The sequence below is a fragment of the Cryptomeria japonica genome, chromosome 5 (genome assembly GCF_030272615.1).
Source record: "Cryptomeria japonica chromosome 5, Sugi_1.0, whole genome shotgun sequence".
NCBI classification, from domain to species: domain Eukaryota; kingdom Viridiplantae; phylum Streptophyta; class Pinopsida; order Cupressales; family Cupressaceae; genus Cryptomeria; species Cryptomeria japonica.
This window is the reverse complement of record NC_081409.1, coordinates 780,492,998-780,516,258: the sequence shown is the minus strand read 5'-3', so window position 1 is coordinate 780,516,258 and position 23,261 is coordinate 780,492,998. Positions and strand designations below refer to the sequence as shown.

General features: G+C 33.1%; 1 protein-coding gene across 1 annotated transcript; it reads right to left on the bottom strand.

Moving 5' to 3' along the window:
* Nucleotides 1–17,436: 17,436 nt before the first annotated feature.
* LOC131050744 (L-type lectin-domain containing receptor kinase IX.1) lies at nucleotides 17,437–19,503 on the bottom strand. The gene has a single exon (XM_057984995.2). It carries the CDS (start codon nucleotides 19,501–19,503, stop codon nucleotides 17,437–17,439), a length of 2,067 nt encoding a protein of 688 aa, XP_057840978.2.
* Between the last annotated feature and the right edge of the window lie 3,758 nt (nucleotides 19,504–23,261).

Genomic DNA, 23,261 nt, shown 5'->3' with positions numbered 1-23,261 from the left:
GCAAAATTTCGCCCGTCTGCCTCGGGAAGCGTGCATGCATGGGGTCCACCTGTCACCGCCCAGCCAGCCTCCTCGATTGCCTCGAGAAGCACGCCCACATGCGTTGGGTCCACTTGGGCGCCCATGAGCACCATCCGTCAAAAGCCTTTTATGGCTTTGACATTATATTTGTGTGGAGCCTTGCTTTTAAACATTAAAATTTTCCATTCCCCAACCAATGTGGGATATTGCACTTATGCCTGGGACTGTGCATTTTGAAGCTTTTTCTTGAGTTTTAATGGTGTCTACCACATTTCGCTTGCTAAATGCATTTACTGTTGGTGTTCAAACGACCCTTTTTACCAGCCACGCAGAGGGAGTGAAGGAGGCACCACGTGAAGCTTGCAATTTGGAGTTTTCTTCAAAATTGAAAACCCCCAAAATTTGCCAAAACCATGCTCCACGATTGCTGAAGAATAATTCTGAGTTTGGTCTAAGTTTTATATTGCCTCTCCTCCACCATGCACAAGGATGTAGTTGCTGGGAGACCTCAAAAATCCCACACAGAACTTCACATTTGCCATTTGCATTGTTTAAAAGTTTATTTTAATGCCTCTCCACATATCACGCAGGGAATTCAACTCTGCTAATTTCATTTGATTGGAACTACTACTGCTATATTTTAGTTGAAAGCTCCTTTACCAGTCACGTGGGAGGAATTTGGCATTAAACTGCCAATGAATTTGCTTTGACATTTACCATGCCCTTTTACACCACAGGCCCCATTCTGGAAGGAGGAGCTGCCCAAAGCATTTGCTTAAAAGTTTTATGCTGCCTCTTCACTCGCCACTCCACTACGCAAGATATTGGCTGCCAATGTGCATTTGTTTGGAAAGTTTTAACATCCTTTACTCTCCCATTTACATCCACGTAGAGGAAAGGATGTATTGCTGTTATTCTACATTTGTTTGAGGCTACAGGCAGCCTCCAAACAACCACATTGGAAATGAAATTCGCCATTGCTGCACTTGCTAAGAAGGTTTTACATTTTATTGGAGTTTCTAATGTTGCTGGTAACACATGGGGCTTTGCTGGCAATTGAAACTTGATATCACATGTTCTTTATTTGGAGTTGCTCACACACGGAGGGAGGATTCTCATTGAACTCCAGCAAATGGATCCATTAATGAGGGTGTGACAACAACTGTGTATGCTCCATCTCCACAGTGCTGTAGCCATGAAGGTGTGCATTATTCTTGATAATATAATACGAACGCCTTTGATAGCCTTTATGATTGATATGCATGCCAACACCATGAAAAAAAACTATAGATTCTATCAATTAAACATCACTCATTTAAATGTTCTAAAATTCTCCCAATAAACAAAGACGCCAACAAAATCAATGTACGGGCATGAGCCAGGTCGGGCCCCAAAGTGGGTCCGACTAATTTTCTATAAAAGACCCTTTGGTAAAATGGTGGGTTTCTCGCCTCTACTACCAACAACCAAGGTTCAAATAGAGGCACACAATCCAAATAAAATTAAACGACCCTCTAAGTGCTACATGGACTTGCAAATTAGCAATGTTGCCAAGAGTAGAGAAAGCCCTTACAAAATATAGGTTGATGTAAGTGTACCTGCTTGGAGAAAACAAGGGCAGACCGAAGCCTAAAAGTGACTCCTCACAAGAACAGATACTCCAGTGATTAACTAACAAAAAATGCCTACAATTATATGCTAACAAAAAATAATGAATTCGCTTGCGGACATATCCACGAGACATTAGACTTACAAGTGCTTGTGCCCAAACATAATAAACTATGCTACCCAGATTGGACCAAGGATGACAAAATAATGGAGCTATCAGAAAATAACAACCTCGATCCCTAAACTAAAAAAAACTTCACCTCCAATAAAAAAATGTTTGTTTTGACAAAGAAACACAACCTTAAATCAATCGAGAAAATTGCACTCGATAAAACAATAAGGCAACACTGATGTGAAGCGCATGATCCAATAGAAAAAAACACCTCGTCTAAAATAAAAATAGACCCCCTGCCAAAAGGAATCACATACAAGTACACCAATCTGACAAAATAGGAAACCGATATGGATTTGTAGATGCACCAAATAAAATGGTATATTTATCGCCAATCAAGCAATTTGGACCTTTTGCAAAACTTCTTGGGGTCTCAAAAAAACATAGGAAGGAGTTGCAACAAAGATTGCTCTGATAACATGTTAGGGTTTGCATCCAATTCCAAGAGTCAATCTATAGATACCTTCACAATAAAGAGAGAATCAACACAATAGATGATATTTCACAAATAACCAAAATATATTGAGATGAGGTGCGAGTACAAATGTACATTAGCCTTGCTTATGAAGGCAAGATGCACGAGAGAAAAGACCACAAGATATGGACATGTGTCTCAATCGTAAAGAAGAGTAGGGAGAGTCTAACTACTAACAACTTCTCAACAACAATTATTAAATGTTGGTTACCTTAAGTTAAATTGAAGTAAATGTAAATAGGGAAAACTATTTATTCCAACAAAATTAAATATATAATAATATAATTTATGTATATTATAAATAATAATAAATATAATTATATAACGTGTTAAATCATAAATTATACTATTTATATATTAATTTGATTCGCCTTATATAAAAATATATTAATTTAATATTTTTTATTATAAAATATAATTATATAGTAATAAATATAACATATAATAATATAATAATAATTGAGGCTTCAGTCCATAGCTCAAACAATTGGTAAGGGTGTGCCAAGGCTTTGAGTTCTTCCCATGTAGGTCCAAGGTTCAACTCTCATCGATTGGGTTGTTTGAGCTCACTCAGTCATCCATAATAATAATTTAATATAATAATAATTGTCGTGTCTTTATAATATTATTATTACTTTTTAATATTTATGAAGTGCTTTGGTATCTTGTTGGGAATCTTAGATAATGATACAAAATTATTTTATAAATAAGAATAAGAGTTTATATGTCTATATGATAAATAAATTAATTTCATTAATAATTACATCAAACTTACAATTCGATTTTTAAACATATTTCAATAGTTATTAATTTAATTAATCAATAAATACATTATCGACAAAGTATGACTTTAATATTATATCATTTATTAAATCCAAATGAGTTGTATTTTTTCTCCGCAATAATTTATTATTACTAACTACTAATGGAAAGTTTGAACATCTAGCTATGCTAGGAGGAGGTAGCTAGAGGAAAGACTAAAACAATGCACATAATAGTCAAAGAGTGACTGAAAGAAAAATAGAAGTCATTTTATAATTGTACAAATTTCTTGATTCTGATCAAGAGTGTACAAAGTCTGAAACTAAACTCTTTTCTCTTTGATTTGCTGAAGCTTGTCCATGGCATCCAAATTCTTCTTTCACAAAAATTGGGATTGCAAAAGAAGATAAGCCACCTGAAGATAGATGGACTAAGAAGTTTTTTTTTTGTTGAAAAGATTGAGAAAGAAATATTATTTGGAATTGGCATTCGTGATCTTGGGTATGATTTCAAATGCATTTTGCAAATGTGTGTGATCAATCAAATTCTAGAAAAATGATAAAGGCAAACATTTATAGGGGTTGGTCCATCAGGATTGGTGCAGTGACATTTATTTTATGAACAAAAAACTAAGTTTATTCAATAGGGGACAAAAGCATTTCATCTTTCCCATACCTCTTTCAAAAAAATCAACTTTAATCGTGTCACTACCATTGACACAATAGCTCTAGATAATATCTCTACAATGAAGACACTTGGAAAATGAATTGGCGAGAGAGATGAGAATCGGATAAAGTGGCGAACAAAAATCAGTGGACATATGAATGGATGAGATTATTCTAATCATCTTGCATCCCTTCTTGAATATTGCACACTGTTGGTGGAAAAATTGAGGTCGCCCATTTCAAATAGAAATGCCTTTGGTGTAAAAAAGTCATTTAATTGATTTTCTTCAAGTATTATTCATTTATTCAATGATTATTGTAAAGATGAAAAGTGAATATCTAAAACTTTTATTTTCATTAGTTTTGGATTTATTTTGAGGTTTGATTATAATCTATTAGTCTTATGTTTAATTTCCATGTTTTTGCATAATACTTTACTGATATTAAGTCCTTGTTTTCTAGTGATCAAGATCAAATCTCTAGTCCTTATCTTCTAAATCCTAGTTCAAGATTATTTGCATGACCTTCATTCCAAATCAATAAGGGAAGGTTTTTTACATATGCAGGTCTTTCACACCTATATAAATGTATAACAATTCACAACCGAATAAACAAATGTATGATTTCTAGATTTAATTAATGAAATATCATTTTTAAATTGATTGTGAATTTTGTTCTTCTAACTATATAATAATGGGTAGATTTATAGATTTAGATTGATTATTTTTGTATTGGTTGTAGGATAGTTTTTTTAATTTTCTATGCCCTCTTTTAAAATTTTGCACCTTGTTCCTCTTTGACACTTTTTCCTTGCCCATGTAGTGACCTATAAACATACTGCCATCAATTACAAGATTAAATACTTATTTTTAAAATGAAAAAATAACAAAATAGTTGGCTCTTATGATATAATATGTTTCAATATTCTATATTTACTAATAATTATCACATCTCTCGTCTTTATCATTTTTTTAAAAATTAATTCTTATGATCAATTTTTTTAAAAATATACATTTAACATCTCTTTATCAAAAAATCTCTTCAAATTTTCTTAGAGGCTACTAATGAATTTAGGAGGATGGATACAAAATTTGAGAGCCTTATATTTATTGTGTTTATAATTTTGAACTTATAACATCAAATTTATTTTCATATTAGATATAAAACACTTTGATTGTTGCTGATAATATGACACAACATTATTTCTTTATTTTCTTCTATATAAAATAGATTTGTCCTTTTAAAAAATATGTGAGCATCTCAAACAAGGAAAAATAAACTACAAATTTCCAAATAAGTAAAGCAACGTGGGCGCCATTTTACATTAAAAGTATGAATTGACAAACTGAACAAGATGGCAATATAAATAATGAGGGCATTGAAATCTTTATACATATGAAAATTATTCCTTATAAGATTGACAAACTGAACAAGATAGCAATATAAATAATGAGGGCATCAAAAACTTTATTTAGATCAAAATAATTCCTTATAAGATTTTTAAAGCACCACCTTAACTAATCTATGAGAACTTACCATTGTATGGAAGTATCTTGAAGTTAGACTAACATTAACCCATAATCAAGAGAATTATAATAGACTAATGAAACTAATGATTGATCTATCTTGGACACAAAGTAAATGGAATATTGTATGGTACCATTGGAGGAGGAGGCCTAGGGGTAATTGAAGTGTGAGTATATGATGGTACAAACATTGCAAGAGGAGGAATATGCATCACAACTTTAAAATTCAATTTCCTCACCACTTACCTCATTTTGGGTCAACTAGTAGCATTAGGATGAGAACATGACAACCCCACCATCATCAATTGTCCTATTTATTCCTTTCATATCTCTTCATTTAATCTCACATCCACACCTTCTGATTGTTTATCTCCACCATACAAGTCCCATGCCCAAGCTTCAAGCTGCATGTCAAACCATGCCAAGATTATTGTAATGGTGTAAAATTATGGTTTTACCTATTAAGATAATAAAACCACTAATCTTACATACAAGATCAAAACATTGAAGGAGGGGTGAATCCAATGGATCTAGCCACAATCCAAGTAGGAAAAGGGTTGAAATTCTGATTAGATTTAAGTGTTGGTTTTTTTGCCATCTTCTTTTAGTTGAAATTTGGATGTGAATTGTGGAATTAGGGAAAGACAAGGGATGATTGAAGAGGAATAGTAAAAAAATATTGCTACAGGTATCCAACAAAGTCATGGCCGGGGATTTGGGCAGAAGAAGAGGATTAGAACCTATTCTTGAAAGTTCAAGCTGATTTTTCAGGACCCAATAGCAAAGATTCGCTTTGGTCCTCTGATTGTCACTCTGACAAAATTTGAACCTATTTGTTGTCATCAACTTTGTCTAAATATTTGATTACAACTCTTGAGTTGATTCCTTGCACACAGAAAGAGAGAAGAAAGGGTCGTAGATAGGGGTTTACCTTGGGTCAAACCTCGATTTAGGAATTGACCTTGAATTGAATAATGTAAATACTAAAGTAAATACTAGGATATATACCTTAGATCCGCAATGGTTGATAGAAACATTGATGACGTGATGCTCTTTGGATGTAATCACAAATGTCGGATGTAATAGCATGACAAACACATGAACATGAAGACCTAATCAAATATACATGCTTGCTTGAAGATTGATGCAACTTTGATCCATAATGCTTGAATGATAAAATGCTACCTTGAATGTTTGAAAATGCTTGATGATAAATGCTTGACAGATGCACAAATACTATAGATAGGTAGTGGATATCAAAATAAATTGATATGATGTCTTTATAAAGGCTTCCCTAGGTAAATTACTGATTAGGATGACCTTCAAAGGTCAAGTGTAGCCACGAGGACCAAAATCCATCAGGGAGGGAGAGAGCTCGCTCATATTCAAATTGGGGACCCTATTTAAGGGGGATCGAGGTAGTTTGGGGTGCCCTGGTCTAGGATCAAGGCACTCCACACCCTGGTCCTCCAAAAAAAGGACCAACAACTCAAAAATTGGGGGAAGGCAATCCAGGATGGGGCCCACTTAGTAGTGTCAACAGGTGATATCAAGGTTGGAGTAAATAGGAGCAAAACAAACCTAGGGAGAATGGATATAGGACATGCTAAAGTAGGAGCACAAATGTGAGGTGTGAATTATACCGATTACAATTTATGATGCTAAATAATTTAGCCTCCACTTTAATAAGAGTATGAGCCTATACAAATACTCATGGTAATGTAGAAAGATGAATAAAAGAGAGAATCAACTAAGAGTGAGATCACAAGGAGATAAGACAATGTTAATTTCGAGGAACCAAGCCCCCAATATTAGGATCTTAACTCACGTAATCACATGTAAGGACATAAAAAACAAGACAGACAAAAAGCCAAATAAAGACAAATAAAGACAAAAGACACACAACATGAGGGTTTAGTATTAAAAACAAAAAGCTCCAAGTCAACTAGTTGAAGAGACCTCGATAGTCAGAATGTCCCAACCATTAATATCATTCCTGGAATGCTATTACAAGAATACAAGCTGTCACATGAAAAGAGATAGAGCCTGCATCAAGTGATAAACTATGATCCACACATAGCAAACTATGAGCTCATGAGAAGGAGAAAGGATAGAACATGGATGCCACAGGCTAGCAAGCTGCGTTGTGCTAGGTGATCCATGTAGGAACGAAGAGTCAGAATAGTCTAGCATGTTGTGTTATGCTAGTTCTATTGATCTTGCTAAAATGTCATCTGGTTTTAGGAGAAGAATGTCATCGAAGACTTTGGTCTAGTTTCGAGCATGCAACAACCTATGTAAGACATGCAATTGAAAAATGATGGGTTTGGTTTCAGACATACAACACGAGGATGCAAGATCATGTCTAAGACAAATGATGCATAAAATGAGGATGAAACATGCAGATGCAACAATCTATAAATGATAGATAAGATGAGGATTAAGCATAAGGATGCAAAAATCTTCAATTGATAATTGATAGTTGAAATGTTACTAGGAGGTTGCATATAGGTCCCCCCTTAAGATGTCAACATAGTCCTATGTTGATGTCATAAGGTAGATAGAAACAAGGATACACACCTTCAACAACAAGGAGATATCCGCTAAGCAACAATGTATGCATTCCAAGCTAGGAAGAAAGATGCCTGAATAGGCTTTGTTTCTTTAAGCAATGAGGAGATAATTATAAAAGAGATGTCTTGCAACAAATGTAAAGGGATCCTTTTAAGGGATGCATGATTGACAAGGGTAAAAACACAATGTCGTGTCACACTTTTATAAAGGAAATGACCAACACAACTAAAACTGTTTAACTTCGACCACATAAAAGTGACATTTCTAAATTGAATTTTAAAATGATATAAACTGATCAAATATAGAAATATTAATGAAACTTATATCTGTTATTTTTAATTTCTTTTTAAAAAATATTTGACATTTTTTTTATATATTCAAAGATAGATTTTTTATTGTTGAAAAATGCTAAAAATCAGGGTTCTAGTCAACATCACCAAACAAAATGAAAATGAATTTATTTTTTTCTCATTTTAATTTTCTAAATAAAGGACATATATATGCAGTGTTAATTTTTTTTAAAAAATTTTGATGTATATTTTTCTCGTAATAATATTTTAAAGTCCAACATAGCTGAATTTAGTAGTTTTCATTCAACATCACCTTTTGTCTGCTAAATTTATTATTATCAAAAAAAATAAATTATACCCTTTTGGAGAAGATTCTCTCATCTGGTGAAAAATATATATTTTAAAATTTTTTAATACCATTTAATATTTTTTTTTTAATTTCAAATCAGCCTCTTTTTGAACTTAAAAAACCTACTCGCAATGTTTAAAAAATAATAAATACTAAAATTAATCAAAATATTAAAAAAATTTATATGTCCAGCTTCGTGATTTCAAGCTCAACAAAAGGGTATTTTTTAATTTTTGTAAAAAAATATTCTGTCTGAAGAAAAATTGAGCAGAAGTGAAAAGTTTCAGAAATGCAGACAAAATAGGTGATTTGGCTACCACATTACTTGCCACATAGGTGAGTTCGGCTGAACTATTTTGACTCTTTTGCATTTGGGTACTCACAAAAAACCCGAATTATGGCACCAATAGTTAGGCTGGACTAAGTTCGATCGAACTACGCCCAATTAGCCCAAGTGTGACACATGTTTGTGCTTTTTCCCACAAATGAGGAAGAGATCTTTGCATAAATTTATCTACCTCCAAGTAAAGATGACATGTTTAGAAAGTAGAATGGGACTAAGAATACACACCTTCTCCAATGTTTAGAAAAAAGTGGATTCTTAGTGAAGGATTGCATACATCCACTAAGGAGATATTATTCATAAAAGACAAACCATTTCAAGGAAGATTAGGTCCTAAACAAGGAACACACATGTACTTTCATGAAGCATAATTCTATGCAAGAAATGACATCAAATTATGAAAAGATGCCACTCAATAAAAGGAAAAGTGAATCCTTAGAAGGAAAGAATGATTGAAAGGATTTTCTTGCCCCCAAAGCGTGGATAAAAGACTAACAATGCTATTATGTTGCTACCTAAGTATGATTGCACTTGAAATTATACCATCATGAATTATAATGAGCCCTTGATAAATAAGCTAACAATGTCACATAGTGAGGAGCACCATAACAGGAACACAAATGTTATGTGGAAGGAATAAGATGGGAGTCCAACTCATTGTCATCTAGTATTTGAATGATACCAATTACAATACGTTGTTGAATTTTATTTGCTAAATCATGACATTCATTAGTGTCCAGTTGCAATGGATTTGATTATACTAGCTTAAAGAAGGATTGTGTTGATTTTTCTTACGATTCTTTCTTTGATTTTTACAGGGAGAGTAATCAAGTTAGCTTTAAGATCATAGAAAATATTCTTTTGTTGTGGTGAGAAGTTATAAGAAGACATAGATGCATTAGACAGTGGGGGAGGGGATGTCGACAAAGGAGGACTTTGGAAACCTATACCTTCTTTGGAAAAGCATGATCATCAAACTTTTTTGTACACTTCCTAAACCATGTCCATTGTATCCATGTGGAGAATCAAGTATATGTGTTGAAATATCTAGAAGTGAGGGTTCATTCTTAGTGTCAAAGTCTAAAGAGCCCCCATCATCATCAAGACATGTGTTGGAAGGAGAGGTGAGAATTGATTTAGAAGAAGCTTGGATAAATGACACACAAGGCTCCTTCAAGGCTTCATTCTTATATTGAGGAATCTTGTACCCATTGAAGGAGGGTGTAAGGTATAATGTACTCCTATTCTGTGCTAAAGAAGCATCGTTGATAGGAGATTGTGCTGTTGAAAGAATCATAGTATTAAAGGGGGAAATGCATCCCTCTTCATCATGAATGAGATTATAAGGATTAGGATCGACCTTGATTGTGTGAAGTTCATTGTTATATATGAATTTGATTGTGTGATGAAGAGTACAAGGGACCACTTTCATAGCATGATTCCATGTCTACCTAGAAGAAGGTTATAACTAAGATTGTTGGGCATGACATGAATAGGAATAGGTAAAGTTATGGGTGCTACTTTGATAGGTAATATGACTATACCAAGTGACTCTCAAGGAATATTATCAATGCTACAAACACAAAGAAGATCAGGTTGAATAGAGGAATAATCCATGTTTATCTTATCTAATAAGTTAACACAACAAATGTTAAGTGCTGACCCATTATCAATTAAGGTACCTCTTATGTTTTGTTCATAAATGCAAGGAGTAATCATAAGGGGATCATCTCTATTTTTAACCTTTATAGAAGGCAATTAATCTTGTGAGAATGTAGTATCATTTGGTTTAGAAGGATGAGGAACCACCCTTTATAAGGCTTCTTGAATCAACTTATGGTATGAAGGCGAAATTTGAATCAATTTCCAAAGCGAAATCTTAGCTAAGATATCATGGAGTTTCTCAACAAGATTAGGTTCCTTATCAACATTTTTCTTAAGATAATGGGGGAAGGAAGGGAAGTGAGAAGAAGATTGGAATATTTCTTTTTGACACAAGCATTAAATGTGTGATGTATTTTGGAACCATATTTTTGTTCTAGTTGTCTTTCTGGATCACCTTTTTCACATATGCATTTTGCAACTTTGAGGATATTGGGAGGTTTCTTGGGATCAGGCTTCTCATAACTAGAACCTTGAATGGTATTAATTTGATTAAGCTCTTTTTTTTTTTCTTTTCTTCCAAGGATACATCTTTAGAAGGCAGAGCATCAAGGAAATTGCTCAAGATTTCATCTTCTTTCTCCAAGGTATCTTTATAGGTAGGACAATCTTGGGGAGAAGGATTATCAATGTCCATCAACACATCTTCTCTAGGAGAGGTACCATGTATGGAAAGTAAGGTAACATTAAGGAAGGTGTTTATGATATCATCCTCTTCCTTGAGGATACCCTTATGGGAGAGGCACATTTTAGGAGAAAGATCAACACCATTGATCAAAACTTCATCCTTAGAAGGGGGAGTTTTGAAAGAAGTGTCAATGGTCTCTTTTGACACTAAAATGTCCTCATCTGTAGGAGGACCCTTAGGAGAGGGATAGAGTGAAATAAGGGAGGCTAATCAATTATCACATCTATAAAATAAATGCATCATGGAACTCACTAAGTGAAAACAAAATGACCACAATTTGCTTTGTCAAATGATAACATATGCAAAATGCATGATAAAAAGAGATAACAATGTGCAATTTTTATGATTTTATTACCAGTGCAAGTACATAATAATGAATGAACATGCACCTTAATTTGAAAATTGTATGAAAATACCAAAAATATGAAAGTGTAAGAAGAGTTGGGTTCAACAAAATGTTTTGGCGAGGAAAAAATTGGGTTTTACCAATTAAGATGTTAAAACCACTAATCTTACCTACGAGACCAAAACATTGAAAGAGGGGTGAATACAATAGATCTGGCCACAATCCAAATAGGAAAAGGGCTGAAATTTTGATTAGATTCACTGTTTTTTTGGCTGCCCTCTTTTAGTTGAAATTTGGATGTGAATTTTGGAATTAGGGCAAGAAAAGGGATGATTGAAGAGGAATAGTAAAAATAGACTGCTACAGGTATCCAACAAAGCCACAAACTGGGATTTGGGCATAATAAGAGGATCAAAAACTATTCCAAAAAGTGCGGGTTGATTTTTTGGGACTAGGTAGCAAAGATTCACCCCGGTCCTTCGATTTTTTCTTCGTCAAAATCTAAAACTGTTCATCGTTGTCCACTCTGTTGGAATCTCTAGGAGTTTTCCTCCATAATGAGGATTATTTCTAACACATCTATTCTTTGATGTCTTTTATTTTGGTTGTCTATACATTATCTTGTTTAGCTATGTAGGTCAAAAGACAAAAACATGGGTTTGTTTGAGGCAAACTCCTATATAGACCCCAACATTTTTCATGTCTCAGTATGTGTAGGTATGAAATCTTAACAAATTGAAAAGTGACTATCTAGGAAGTTATGAATGATTATGGTCTAGATGACAGCGCAAGTGTTCTATTGTCCATGCAATGGACTGACGTCCATGGTCGAGAGCCATCACATCCGATGATTAGATCCCTTTTCTCTATACTTTATGTTTATGTAAACTAGACATTTTTATCTTTTCATAGAGAGTTGTAATTACGTAATTTCTATTTTGTTCCCTTTTAAAGTTGGTATTAGACTTAATCTTTTAACACAAAGGTTCTTTATGGATTTCTAAAAGTCATTTAGTTTTATCATTTGAGGTAACCGAGGGCTACTTGCTCCTTAAGACCCCACTGTCTTGAGGGTAGCGAATTCCCTCCTTTACATGAAGCATTATTACAACCATAGTCTATTCACTTATTGTCATATGTTCCATCTCTAGTTTTCTTGCTATTATCTCATAGGTGTGTCTACTCTCATACATGTTGTGATCTTTATGTAGGGTTCTACAACACATGTAGTAACTAAGGCTATAACAATTTACCTCTTACTCCTCATCCTCCTTATTATCACGACGATTAGTTGTTTCAACAATAATAGCCACCACAAGTACGTCCATGACCCACACTAAAATGGCCATAAGCATCTCCACATTGTGAGAAGGTTTCCCCACCTTTCTCATGGCTTTCATGTCTTTCAACTTTTCTTTCTCCATTTTCTATTATTTTTGACAAATAGACTTTGTAAATATATTTTCCATGATCATGTGAGACAACTCATCAATAAAATTCCCCCCATTTTACTATTATCTTCCACTCATTTAATAATTCTTGATAGCTTTCAACCTTACACCTCCTCCTATCATATAACGCAAACCCTACTTCTATCCTTTTCAATTAACTTTCTTTATTACTCAGATTGTTCTATGATTTTGTGTGCACTCAAGTGCTTTCTTTTTTAAATGGGTAGGTTGCATATTCATTTTAGAGAGCTTAGAGCATATTATATACACTTTCTATCCTATATATTTCACAAAAAAATTGAGCCACTTTAAGCATATCTTTTTTTAACATATAAACATCATTTGACCTTTACTAATTTGTAGAATTATAAGTGATAAAATTTCATAATATATTCTTTAATTAAATTCAGCATTTATTTCTTTCTTGTATGGCTTTTAACACTATTGGGAAACAAATTACTAAACTAGTATAATATATAAAATTAGCTAACTAATTATGATTAATGTTGGCTATGGCATTAACAAGTTCTATGTAAATAAAGAGACCTTAAGGGAACCTTTAACAATCATGTCTAACATCATCGAACATTTATATAAAAAAGAAATAAATGATAAGGATTTATTGTGACAAGTTGCATGAACCCCTTCCAACCATAATATAGTTGTTGCTTATTTTGTACAATTTAGAATAGACTAGATTTATATAATATCTTTACATTACAAAATAATAAATTAGCTAATATTAAGGATGCATTATCATTAAATAACATTATAATAAAATCAAAATATCATGATACATATTATAATGGAATGGTTAATTGATGTCTAATTTAATCATGTTTACTTTAGGACCATGATTACAACCTATCTACAAGTAATTGAAATTTTCCGCCTTTGGGGGATGTGGCAATGTTTATTGCTCTAAGTATGTAGCAACTTCTAGACATGCGGTTCAAGGGCACACATTCATCACATAAAAGCTATGAAATTTGAGTTTTAAAGTCAAGGCATGCACATTTATTGTTCACATGGATGAGAACTAACTAGGGGAGAGGACCCAATAGTTGAGCATGTTCCAATCGTTGTGGTAGTAGTTGTTGATTTAATACCCATACTTGTTGATTTAATGCCATTTTTTTGACCATATTGCACCAATAGTTGTGACTTTAATACCATAATTGAATGAAATGTACCCTTAGCTGTAAAAAACAATCAATCATGTGATGCCACATCAACTACACAACTATGGGGCCCCTTATGCATGACTATTGGTCTCACCTTTTTTTGGGCTGTTTTGGACACTTTGGCAAAAATCATGCTGATGTGGCATCATATTTGATGATGTAGCCCTAAAACCTTAGTTATAAGTAGGGGGCTTTCCAAGTAAGCTGCTATAAAAAATTGAGAGATTTAAATTTTTCACGTAGGATTTTGAGAAGTGCGAAGTTAGGGTGCTCAACTTTTGGGTCCTCTCCCTTAGATTGATAATTGCTTCCCCATTGTTTTAAATTGGTCAATCTAAATTATACTCTTGAGCATTATACTTCAACATCATGTGCTTCAATGACCAAACACTAAGTTAAAATTTTGCAACTCATCACAACTAAAAATTTACTAAATTTAAGTGTCTTTCTTTTAGAAGCTAAATTTTATTTTTGAAACTTGAACTACAAGATATTTTAGAATAGATATTTTTAAGATGGTTGAAGATTCCAACTTTTTTTGAAATACAAGTTTAATGACAATACATAAATTCTTTTATAGAAACCCTGATTCAAAGTCAGATAAGACTAGAAAGAAACGGAATAAAGTATATACTTTTTCTCCACTACATCTAAAATCAAGATCAATCAATAAGATTTAGATTGCGTTCAAAATTAAAACTAGAATAACTAAAAATTACAAAATTTCCTAGATCTTATTAACTTATGAATAAAGAAAGCTAATTTGAACAATACAATAATATATATCTGAAATTAATCATGTTATTGTACTATCAAGAATACAGAGCTTTCATATTATTTGAGATGTCTAGTCTCATAAAATGAGAATATTTTGTATGTTTTAGTTCAGGTAGATTTTTCTGAAACCTATTTTTTGGACAGTGGCCAATCAATTGGAATGTAGAACTTTTAAGTTCTACATTAAAAAACGTTAGAGAACTCATATCAATATTAAACAAAAGCAGCTCATCCACAAAGAAATTGCGATTTCAGATCTTGGGAAAGTCTATCTTAAATAAATAAAGAAAAGTGGCTCATTCACAGACAACCACTCAAATCAAATTCTTCGCTCCATTGTCTCCAAGTCAGCATATCCCAAGTCTAAAACTGTATTTATGTTCACGCATTTGGAATATTAGGTGTGTCGTAAGCTCTCAGAACTCTTCAAAATATCTAAAAGATTCTTCTATTATTATTAAATTATTGTGCTTGGCATAAGTGGCAGATAAGAATGAGTCTATTCTGGTTTCAAAACAGTAGTAAGGAGTCGTGCATTTTATACTGTTGATTTTGCAATAAATAGTTGCGATTGACTAACACATTACTATCACGCTGTAGGAAAAGTCTGTTTTGAAATCAGAATAGCTTCACCCACAAGAAAAGCCCAAAAGATACAAATATAAGGAAGAAAAAAGTTTATGTTCAAGCACTTGGAATATTAGGTGTGTTGTAAGCTCTCAGAACTCTTCAAAATATCCAAAAGACTCTTCTATTATTATTAAATTATTGTGCTTGGCATAAGGATGAGTCTATTCTGGTTTCAAAATGGCAGTATGGAGTTGTGCGTTTTATACTGTCGATTTTGCAATAAACAGTTGCGATTGACTAACACATGACTATCATACTGTACGAAAAGTCTGTTTTGAAATCAGAATAACTTCACCACAAGAAAAACCCCAAAATACAAATATATGGAAGCAAAAAGTTTAAAGCATCATTTTCTGATACTTCTAGTATACGTTGAGTTGTGCCCCAGTGCGTGGAGCCCACGCGTTTTGTTTTGATCTGTTCAAACCACTAATTAAAGTGAGTCCACACAGTTTATGAATACTTCCCTCGTTCCACACATTCCTGCCCTCATTTTTCTTACCTAAGTCGGTACATTTTATATAAAAATATTTATTTAATTATGAAGTTTTTATATGAATGAATGAATGTTAGGCCAAATAGTTAATGGGAGATTTTTTGAGAGCTAAAATTTTGATGATGGATTATGGAATCTGATTTATTAAATATAAAAATATTTCACATAATGTCATTCAAAAAACACACAATAATTCAAAATAGATTCTAAAATATGTTAGATATAATATATGGTTATTATTCAATTTAGAAATTTATTATATTGTTATATTATGATATGATAATTAATATTTAATTGATTTTTATGAAATATTGTTCATTTATTCAATAATTATTATAGAAATGAAAAGTGAATATCAATTACTTTTCTTTCCATTAATTTATACTAATTTCTGAGAGAGATAGTATCAAACACGGCAAAGTAAACTACAGATTTTCAAAGAAGAAAAGTATTCTGGACACCATTTGACTAATTTCTGAGAGTGTATCAAATAGGACAAAATAAACTACATATTTCCAAAGAAGAAAAGTATTATGAACATCATTTTACTAAATTTTTTAGAAAGTATCAAACTGAACAAAATAAACTAGAGATTTTCAAAAAAACAAAAGTATTGTGAATACCATTCTACAATAAAAATATAAATTAATTCAGAACAAAATTATTTCTCATAAGACTTTAAAGTACTATCTTAATTAAACTATAAGAACTTACCACTATATGTAAGTATCTTGAAGTTAGACTAACAGTAATCCTAATTAAAGAGACGTATAACAGACTAATGAAACCAATGATAGATCTACTTTGGACTCAAAGTAAATGGAAGATTGGATGATACCACTGGAGGAGAAGGCCTAGTGGTATTTTAAATGTGAGTATATGATGGTATAAGCATTGTTGGAGGAAGAATACGCGCTGCAACTTCAAATTTCAGTTGGATATAAAAGCAGTTAGGCTGTTGGTGATATTCTTCCAAAACTTTAAAATCTGTTATTTAATTTCTTTTATAAAGAATAGAATTGTCATTCGAAAATCTAAAACCGCCTCAAACTGAGTAAAATAAACTATAAAATTACGATGAAGCAGAGCATTGTGGGCACCATGCATTAAAAGAATGAAATGATAAACTAAGCCTGGTGGCTTGTTCGTATTAATAATTAGAGTATTGAAACAATACAAAGAAAATAATTTACATAGAGAACAGATAATTTACATAGAGAACAGTCAACAAATTGTTGAGAAAGACAGAAGTACAGTAATCCTACAGTTTGGAAAAACAAAACAACGGGTTTCCAAAAAGATAGTCCTTAGCAAGACCTTAGAAGAAGTTAACCCTATATGGAAGTATCTTACAGGTAGATTAACATCAGCCCATAACCAAGAGAATTATAAGAGGGTAACGAAACTAGTGGTAGATCTACCTTGGACTTAAAGTAGTTGGAAGACTGTGTGATACCAATGGACGGGAAGGCCCGGTGGTAATTGAAGTGTGAGCATATGATGGTACAGGCATTGTAGAGGGGATAATAGGTGCTGCAACTTCAAAATTAAGTAACTTCAACACTTGTTTCATTTTGGGTCGACTAGCAGCATCCGGATGAGAACACCACAAACCCACCACCATCAATCGTTCAATTTCTTGCTCCTTAAACTTTCCATTTAATCTCACATCTGCAGCCTCCAATAGTCTTCCTTGACCATACAAATCCCATACCCACACTACAAGCCGCCTGTCAAACTCTGCCAAACTTACATCTATTGCTTTCTTACCAGAAGCTATTTCTAGAGCCACTGCTCCAAAACTGTAAACATCAGATTCAGGACCAGTTTTTCCTGATACCCAACATTCAGGGGCAAGGTATCCCACTGTCCCTGCAGCTTGGGTGGTCTGAGCTACATGCTCATGCTTCACCATGCGCGCTAAACCAAAATCCCCAATCTTTGCACTAAAATTGCCATCCAATAAAATATTACTGGACTTGACATCTCTGTGTACAACACATTCCTCCCATTCTTCATGAAGATACAGCAGTGCGCTTGCTATTTCAGTAACAATTTTATATCTCATACTCCACTGCAGCACTTGAGGCTCTTCTTCTCCTGCTTTTTTGGTGAAAATATGTCTGTCGAGGCTTCCATTAGACATATATTCATAGACCAAAAGCAACTGGTCTTGCTCATAACACCATCCCAGGAGTTGAACAAGATTTCGATGTCTCAGACGACTAACTATACTCACTTCTGCAACGAATTCTTTAATCCCTTGCTTTGAACCTTCTGAGATGCGCTTTACAGCCACAATCTCATTTGTTTGAACAAGAGTGCATTTGTATACTCCTCCGAATCCTCCCTGCCCAAGCTTTTGATCTTCGCTGAAATTGTTAGTTCCGACTATTAGATCATCAATCTTATACCGTCGCGGAATGTGGTGTAGAAGCTTCTCAAGATCCATACCTGTTGAATTTTGTCCTGTGATGGATGGAGCTCTCTTTCTTCTGAGAAAGGAAAAGTAGCCCCACAGCGCACCTGCAATACAAACCGCCATGCTACATCCAACACCCAGAAATATTTTTTTAGAAGTGCTTGTTTCTGTCCCGTTTCTCTGGCCTAATCCATTTGAACTGCTGTTGTTACCCGTTGAAGTGTTTATCGAATATAAGCCGCTGTTGAAGCTCCATGAATGGATGTTGTGGGTCTCATTCGACCCTACAGCTGCAGATGAAAAGCCTAGAGAAACATTTCCATTAAGATATTTAGACAAATTTACACGTTGTGATAAAATACAATTCTTAGGGGACTTCGAACTACGAGAATCGCTAGCAAGATATACTTTGAGCATTTCTACTTGGCCGTTGTAGTTAATCCACGCACCCAATTCTGTCCCGTTGTTTAAATCAGAAACAGTAGCGTTTTTCAAATAATGCAACTCTGAAAAACTATTGGCAAGAGTTCCAACAGTCTTCTGTGTACTTGAAAACACTACAGCAAAGAAATTAGGTAAAATTTTAAGATTATCTCCAACAAGGCCAAAATATCCTCCTCTTTTGAATTGTGGCATATTGTAAGCGTCCCCTTTAGATGAGAGAAAGAAGGCTATGCCGTCGCCGCCAAATTCATTTTTATCAGAATACATAGAAAATACAAAGTGCGTGCTGAAATTGGCTGTAGATGAAAGCTGCATCGTCTCATTATAAACAATTCTACCTGATGATTGATTCGACTCGTTGTACTGGGAGCTGCTACTATTTGTAAGATGGACAACATTACCGGAGACTGCAGCGTCACCTACAAAGTCAAGTCCATCAATTTCATCTAGTTCGGGCAGCGGATCAATTTCGACTGGAATTTCATCGGTTTCCGGAGCCCTGAATTTGGGGAAAATAAAGCTTAGACCTCTTACAGAATTCAAGGAAATATTAGCCGTGCTTGCGTAACAGAACAAACAGGCGAGAGAAATTAATTTGGAAAAATAAAAATTCGCCATGGATGCGAAAGGAGCCTCTGCACTGAGTGGAGATGAGATGAATGAGGGCCAATTAGTCATTGTATCTTGAAATCATTTGGGTTCCGACTTCCCATCTCTTTCTATGCACGAGGGTCCCTCTTGCCTTGTACTGAGGTTCAAAGAAAAATAAATAATAAATGATATTAAATTTATATTGTTGAAAAATAAATACAATGAGATTTATTTTCATTTTTATTTTTACTGAATGGTGCATATGATTATTATTTTATTAGGTTTAATGATGTAGAAGAATTCTAAACAATAAAATAATTTTGGATCATCAGTTTTCTTTAATTTATTTATATGTTTTGTAGAGATCTTCAAATGTGGATAAATTTTAAAAGTTTTGGTATCTTTTGTATACTTTTATAGTTCTTTTGTTGTGGTTACAATAATACAAAGACTTTCAAGTTTGTCATTGTTGCTACAAAATTACTTTAAGAGTCTTGAACCACCATTTCACTTTCCAAAATGTGTTCGTCTTCACAATAATGATCAAAGTAGAGGTTGCCAAAAAACCAAGACATGCGATCTCATTAGTTAAGAAACTTCATGATTATTTACTCATATAAAGCATAAGGCAAATTCCATCATCTATTTTTAATTACCTTTTGAGAATCATTTTTTTACATGGAGATTGTTGGGACTTAATTTGATAGTGCAAAGCTATTTTTGAGTCACATCTCCTTTGTGCATTAGGCTTCATTTTTCCTTTCATATATAGCTAATATGAGAAATATTTGAATGAGTATACTTTGATCAAATTTGTTAAAATGTTGTTCCTCTGCATCTCTTACATCCACAACAACTATTAGAAGTTATAAAAATTTCAAATAAGTTATAAGTTTGGAAATGTTTTGTTTATTTTTCTTAGTTTCTATAGTGTTGTGAAGTTTCAAAGGACTACTAGATTTCTTTTAGTTATTCGATCCCCAAGTCACATATCCTTTGTGCAATATGGTTTATTTTTCCCGTCATACATAATGAATGTGAAAAATATTTAAATAAGTAGATTCGGGTGATCTCATAATAGCGAGTTACATTTTTTTGACCAAACTTGACATTGAAATGAACATTTTGATCTAAATCTTCACTTTCTGATACCTATAGCTTCTGAACCGCAAGGAATTTGAAGATGATGAAAACTAGTGATTTGTGACATTTTGTCTTTAGATTTTAAATATATATATTTTAAAAAATATTAGAATCAAATTGCATTTCTTTTTCCATCTACTTTGATAACTAGTTTTGAACAAAAAACACCATTATTAAAGAAATAGTTGCATTTTGTCATGTATAACATTTTTTAAGGGAATGTTTAACAATCATGTCTAACATTATCGAATATTTATATACAACAAAATATGATAAGGATTTAGTTTTGACAATTCACATAAACCCCTTCCAACCATAATATAGTTATTGCTTATTTTGTACAGTTTAGAATAGAAGTTATTTATATATAACATCTCTACATTACATAATAATAAATAAGCTTATTTTGTTCATTTTTCTTAGTTTCTATAGATTTGTGAAGTTTCAAATTACTACTAGATTTCTTTTAGATATTCTGATCCCCAAGCCACATCTAATTTGTACATTATGTTTCATTTTTCACATCATACATAATGGATATGAGTAACCTTTAAATAAGCATCCCTAAGTCAAATTTATCAAAGTGTTGTTCCTCTTAATCCCTCATTTTCATATTAATTGCTATAAGTTATAAAAAAAATTAAACATAGTTACAAATTTGGAAAGGTTTGGTCATTTTCTTTAATTTTAATAGAGTTGCGAAGTTTAAAAGGACTACGATATAATTTCTTTTGGTTAATTGAGACCCAAGCCACATCTTCTTTGTGCATTATGATTCATTTTTTATATCATATATAATTGATATGAGAAACATTCAAAGCATGTCCTTTATTTAAACTTGTTGAAGTGTTGTTCCTCTCCATCCCTCATATCCATATCAATTGCTAGAAGTTACAAAAAATATAAAGAAGTTCTAAGTTTGGAATTTTTTTGGCCATTTTCCTTAACATAGTTTCTACAGAGTTGTGAAGTTTGAAGGAATACCAGATTTCTTTTAGTTACTAGATATCCAATTCTTGTTACCACACCTGCATGAAATATTTGAATTCTATTAAGTCCCTTTCTCGCTTTGGGGTAAGTGCACAAAGATGATGGTTAAAAAGGGGGGTATAAGTGGACACTTTTTTTTTTAAAAACAGGTGAACCTGAACTTGAGGCAAAATTTGAAAGTCATCCACTCAAGATATGAAGATAATCAAAGAAGAAATATTGTAGTACTCGAAATCTAGTCTCCAAAATACTAAACTTTTTCACAATTGGATAAGATTAAGGGGGTCAAATCCTTCGCGCACGAAAAAAAACCCTGATTTTTTCTGAAAAACCTAACATAGTGTCTGACGTGCGCAACAAAAAAGTCATAGTTAGATTTAGTATTTTGACAAATCCTTTGGCAGAAAGATAGTTAAGAGTGGGCACTAGAAGATGTGTATTTTTTTGTAATTTTTTGTTGAGTATTTTTTTTTAGGATTTTTCCAATCGAGCACATCTTGAAAATTAGGTACTTGTTCGTGCGTGAAGCATAAATTGCAATAAACAAATTGAAAATACAATTTTTTTTTAAATTGTAAAGAATCAAGTGCACTACAATAATATATAAAGTTTTTAAAATTTGGTTAAGTATATCAAGAGTTATTAAAAAAATGGTGCACCTATGTTTGTGAGAACTATGGAGACACTGGTAAAATAAATTCAATAATAATATGTTATTATTGTCCAAATTTAGAAAGCTCAGAAGATGGGTGAAAATATGGTGGCAATTTTAGAAATACACACTTGATGAAGTGTAAACCTGATGATGACAAAGTTGAGAAACCAAGTTGATAAAATAAAACACGTCAAAAAGGAGGGAAATGGAGGGAGATCAAACTTCCAAACCGTAGCTTTGTCATCCAGGCCTATTTCCAAGCCTAAACAGTCAAAAGAGCGTACGGGGTACCTATGGTATAAAAGCGCGTACGGGATACTTATGGTGTAAGAAGCGCGTACGCTCTATCTTAACTATAAACAACATGTACACGCTATTTTTACTATAAACAACGCGTATGTGCTACGTTTGTTTAAATTTTGGGAGTGTGTATAATATGATATTGTATATATAATATGTGTATACACATATAATATATAATTTTTTTATATAATATATAAATATAATATATAATATATAAATATATAATATATAAATATATAATATATAATATATAATATATAATATATAATATTTATATATAATAATAATATATAATATATTAAGTATATATATAAACATATGTGTGTATGTAACTGTATTGTCTCCCCCTCTCAAGCGCGTACAAGGTGCCTCTCTGTCTGTGTCTGTCTGTCTGTTTGTCTCTGTCTCTCTATCTCTCTGTCTCTCTCTCTCTCAACCTCTCCCCCCCTCTCTCCCTCCCTCTTACTCTCTCCCCTTCTCCCTTCCTCCATACCCCATCCCTCTCTGTCTTCTTCTCTCCCTCCCTCCCTCCATACCCCACTACAACTGTGTTTGCATTTCTATAGAAGTAAGTGAATTTATTTCTTATCTGCAACTTCCTCTTTGATTTTTATAATGTATGCTCTCCTAAGAAAATTGACCGATGGATTTGTGTGTGCATATTGAATAGGAGGAAGAAGGGTCTGAAATTGAA

Coding starts and splice junctions, on each gene's coding strand:
- LOC131050744 (XM_057984995.2), bottom strand. CDS start 19,503: ATGGCGAATTTTTATTTTTCCAAATTAATTTCTCTCGCCTGTTTGTTC.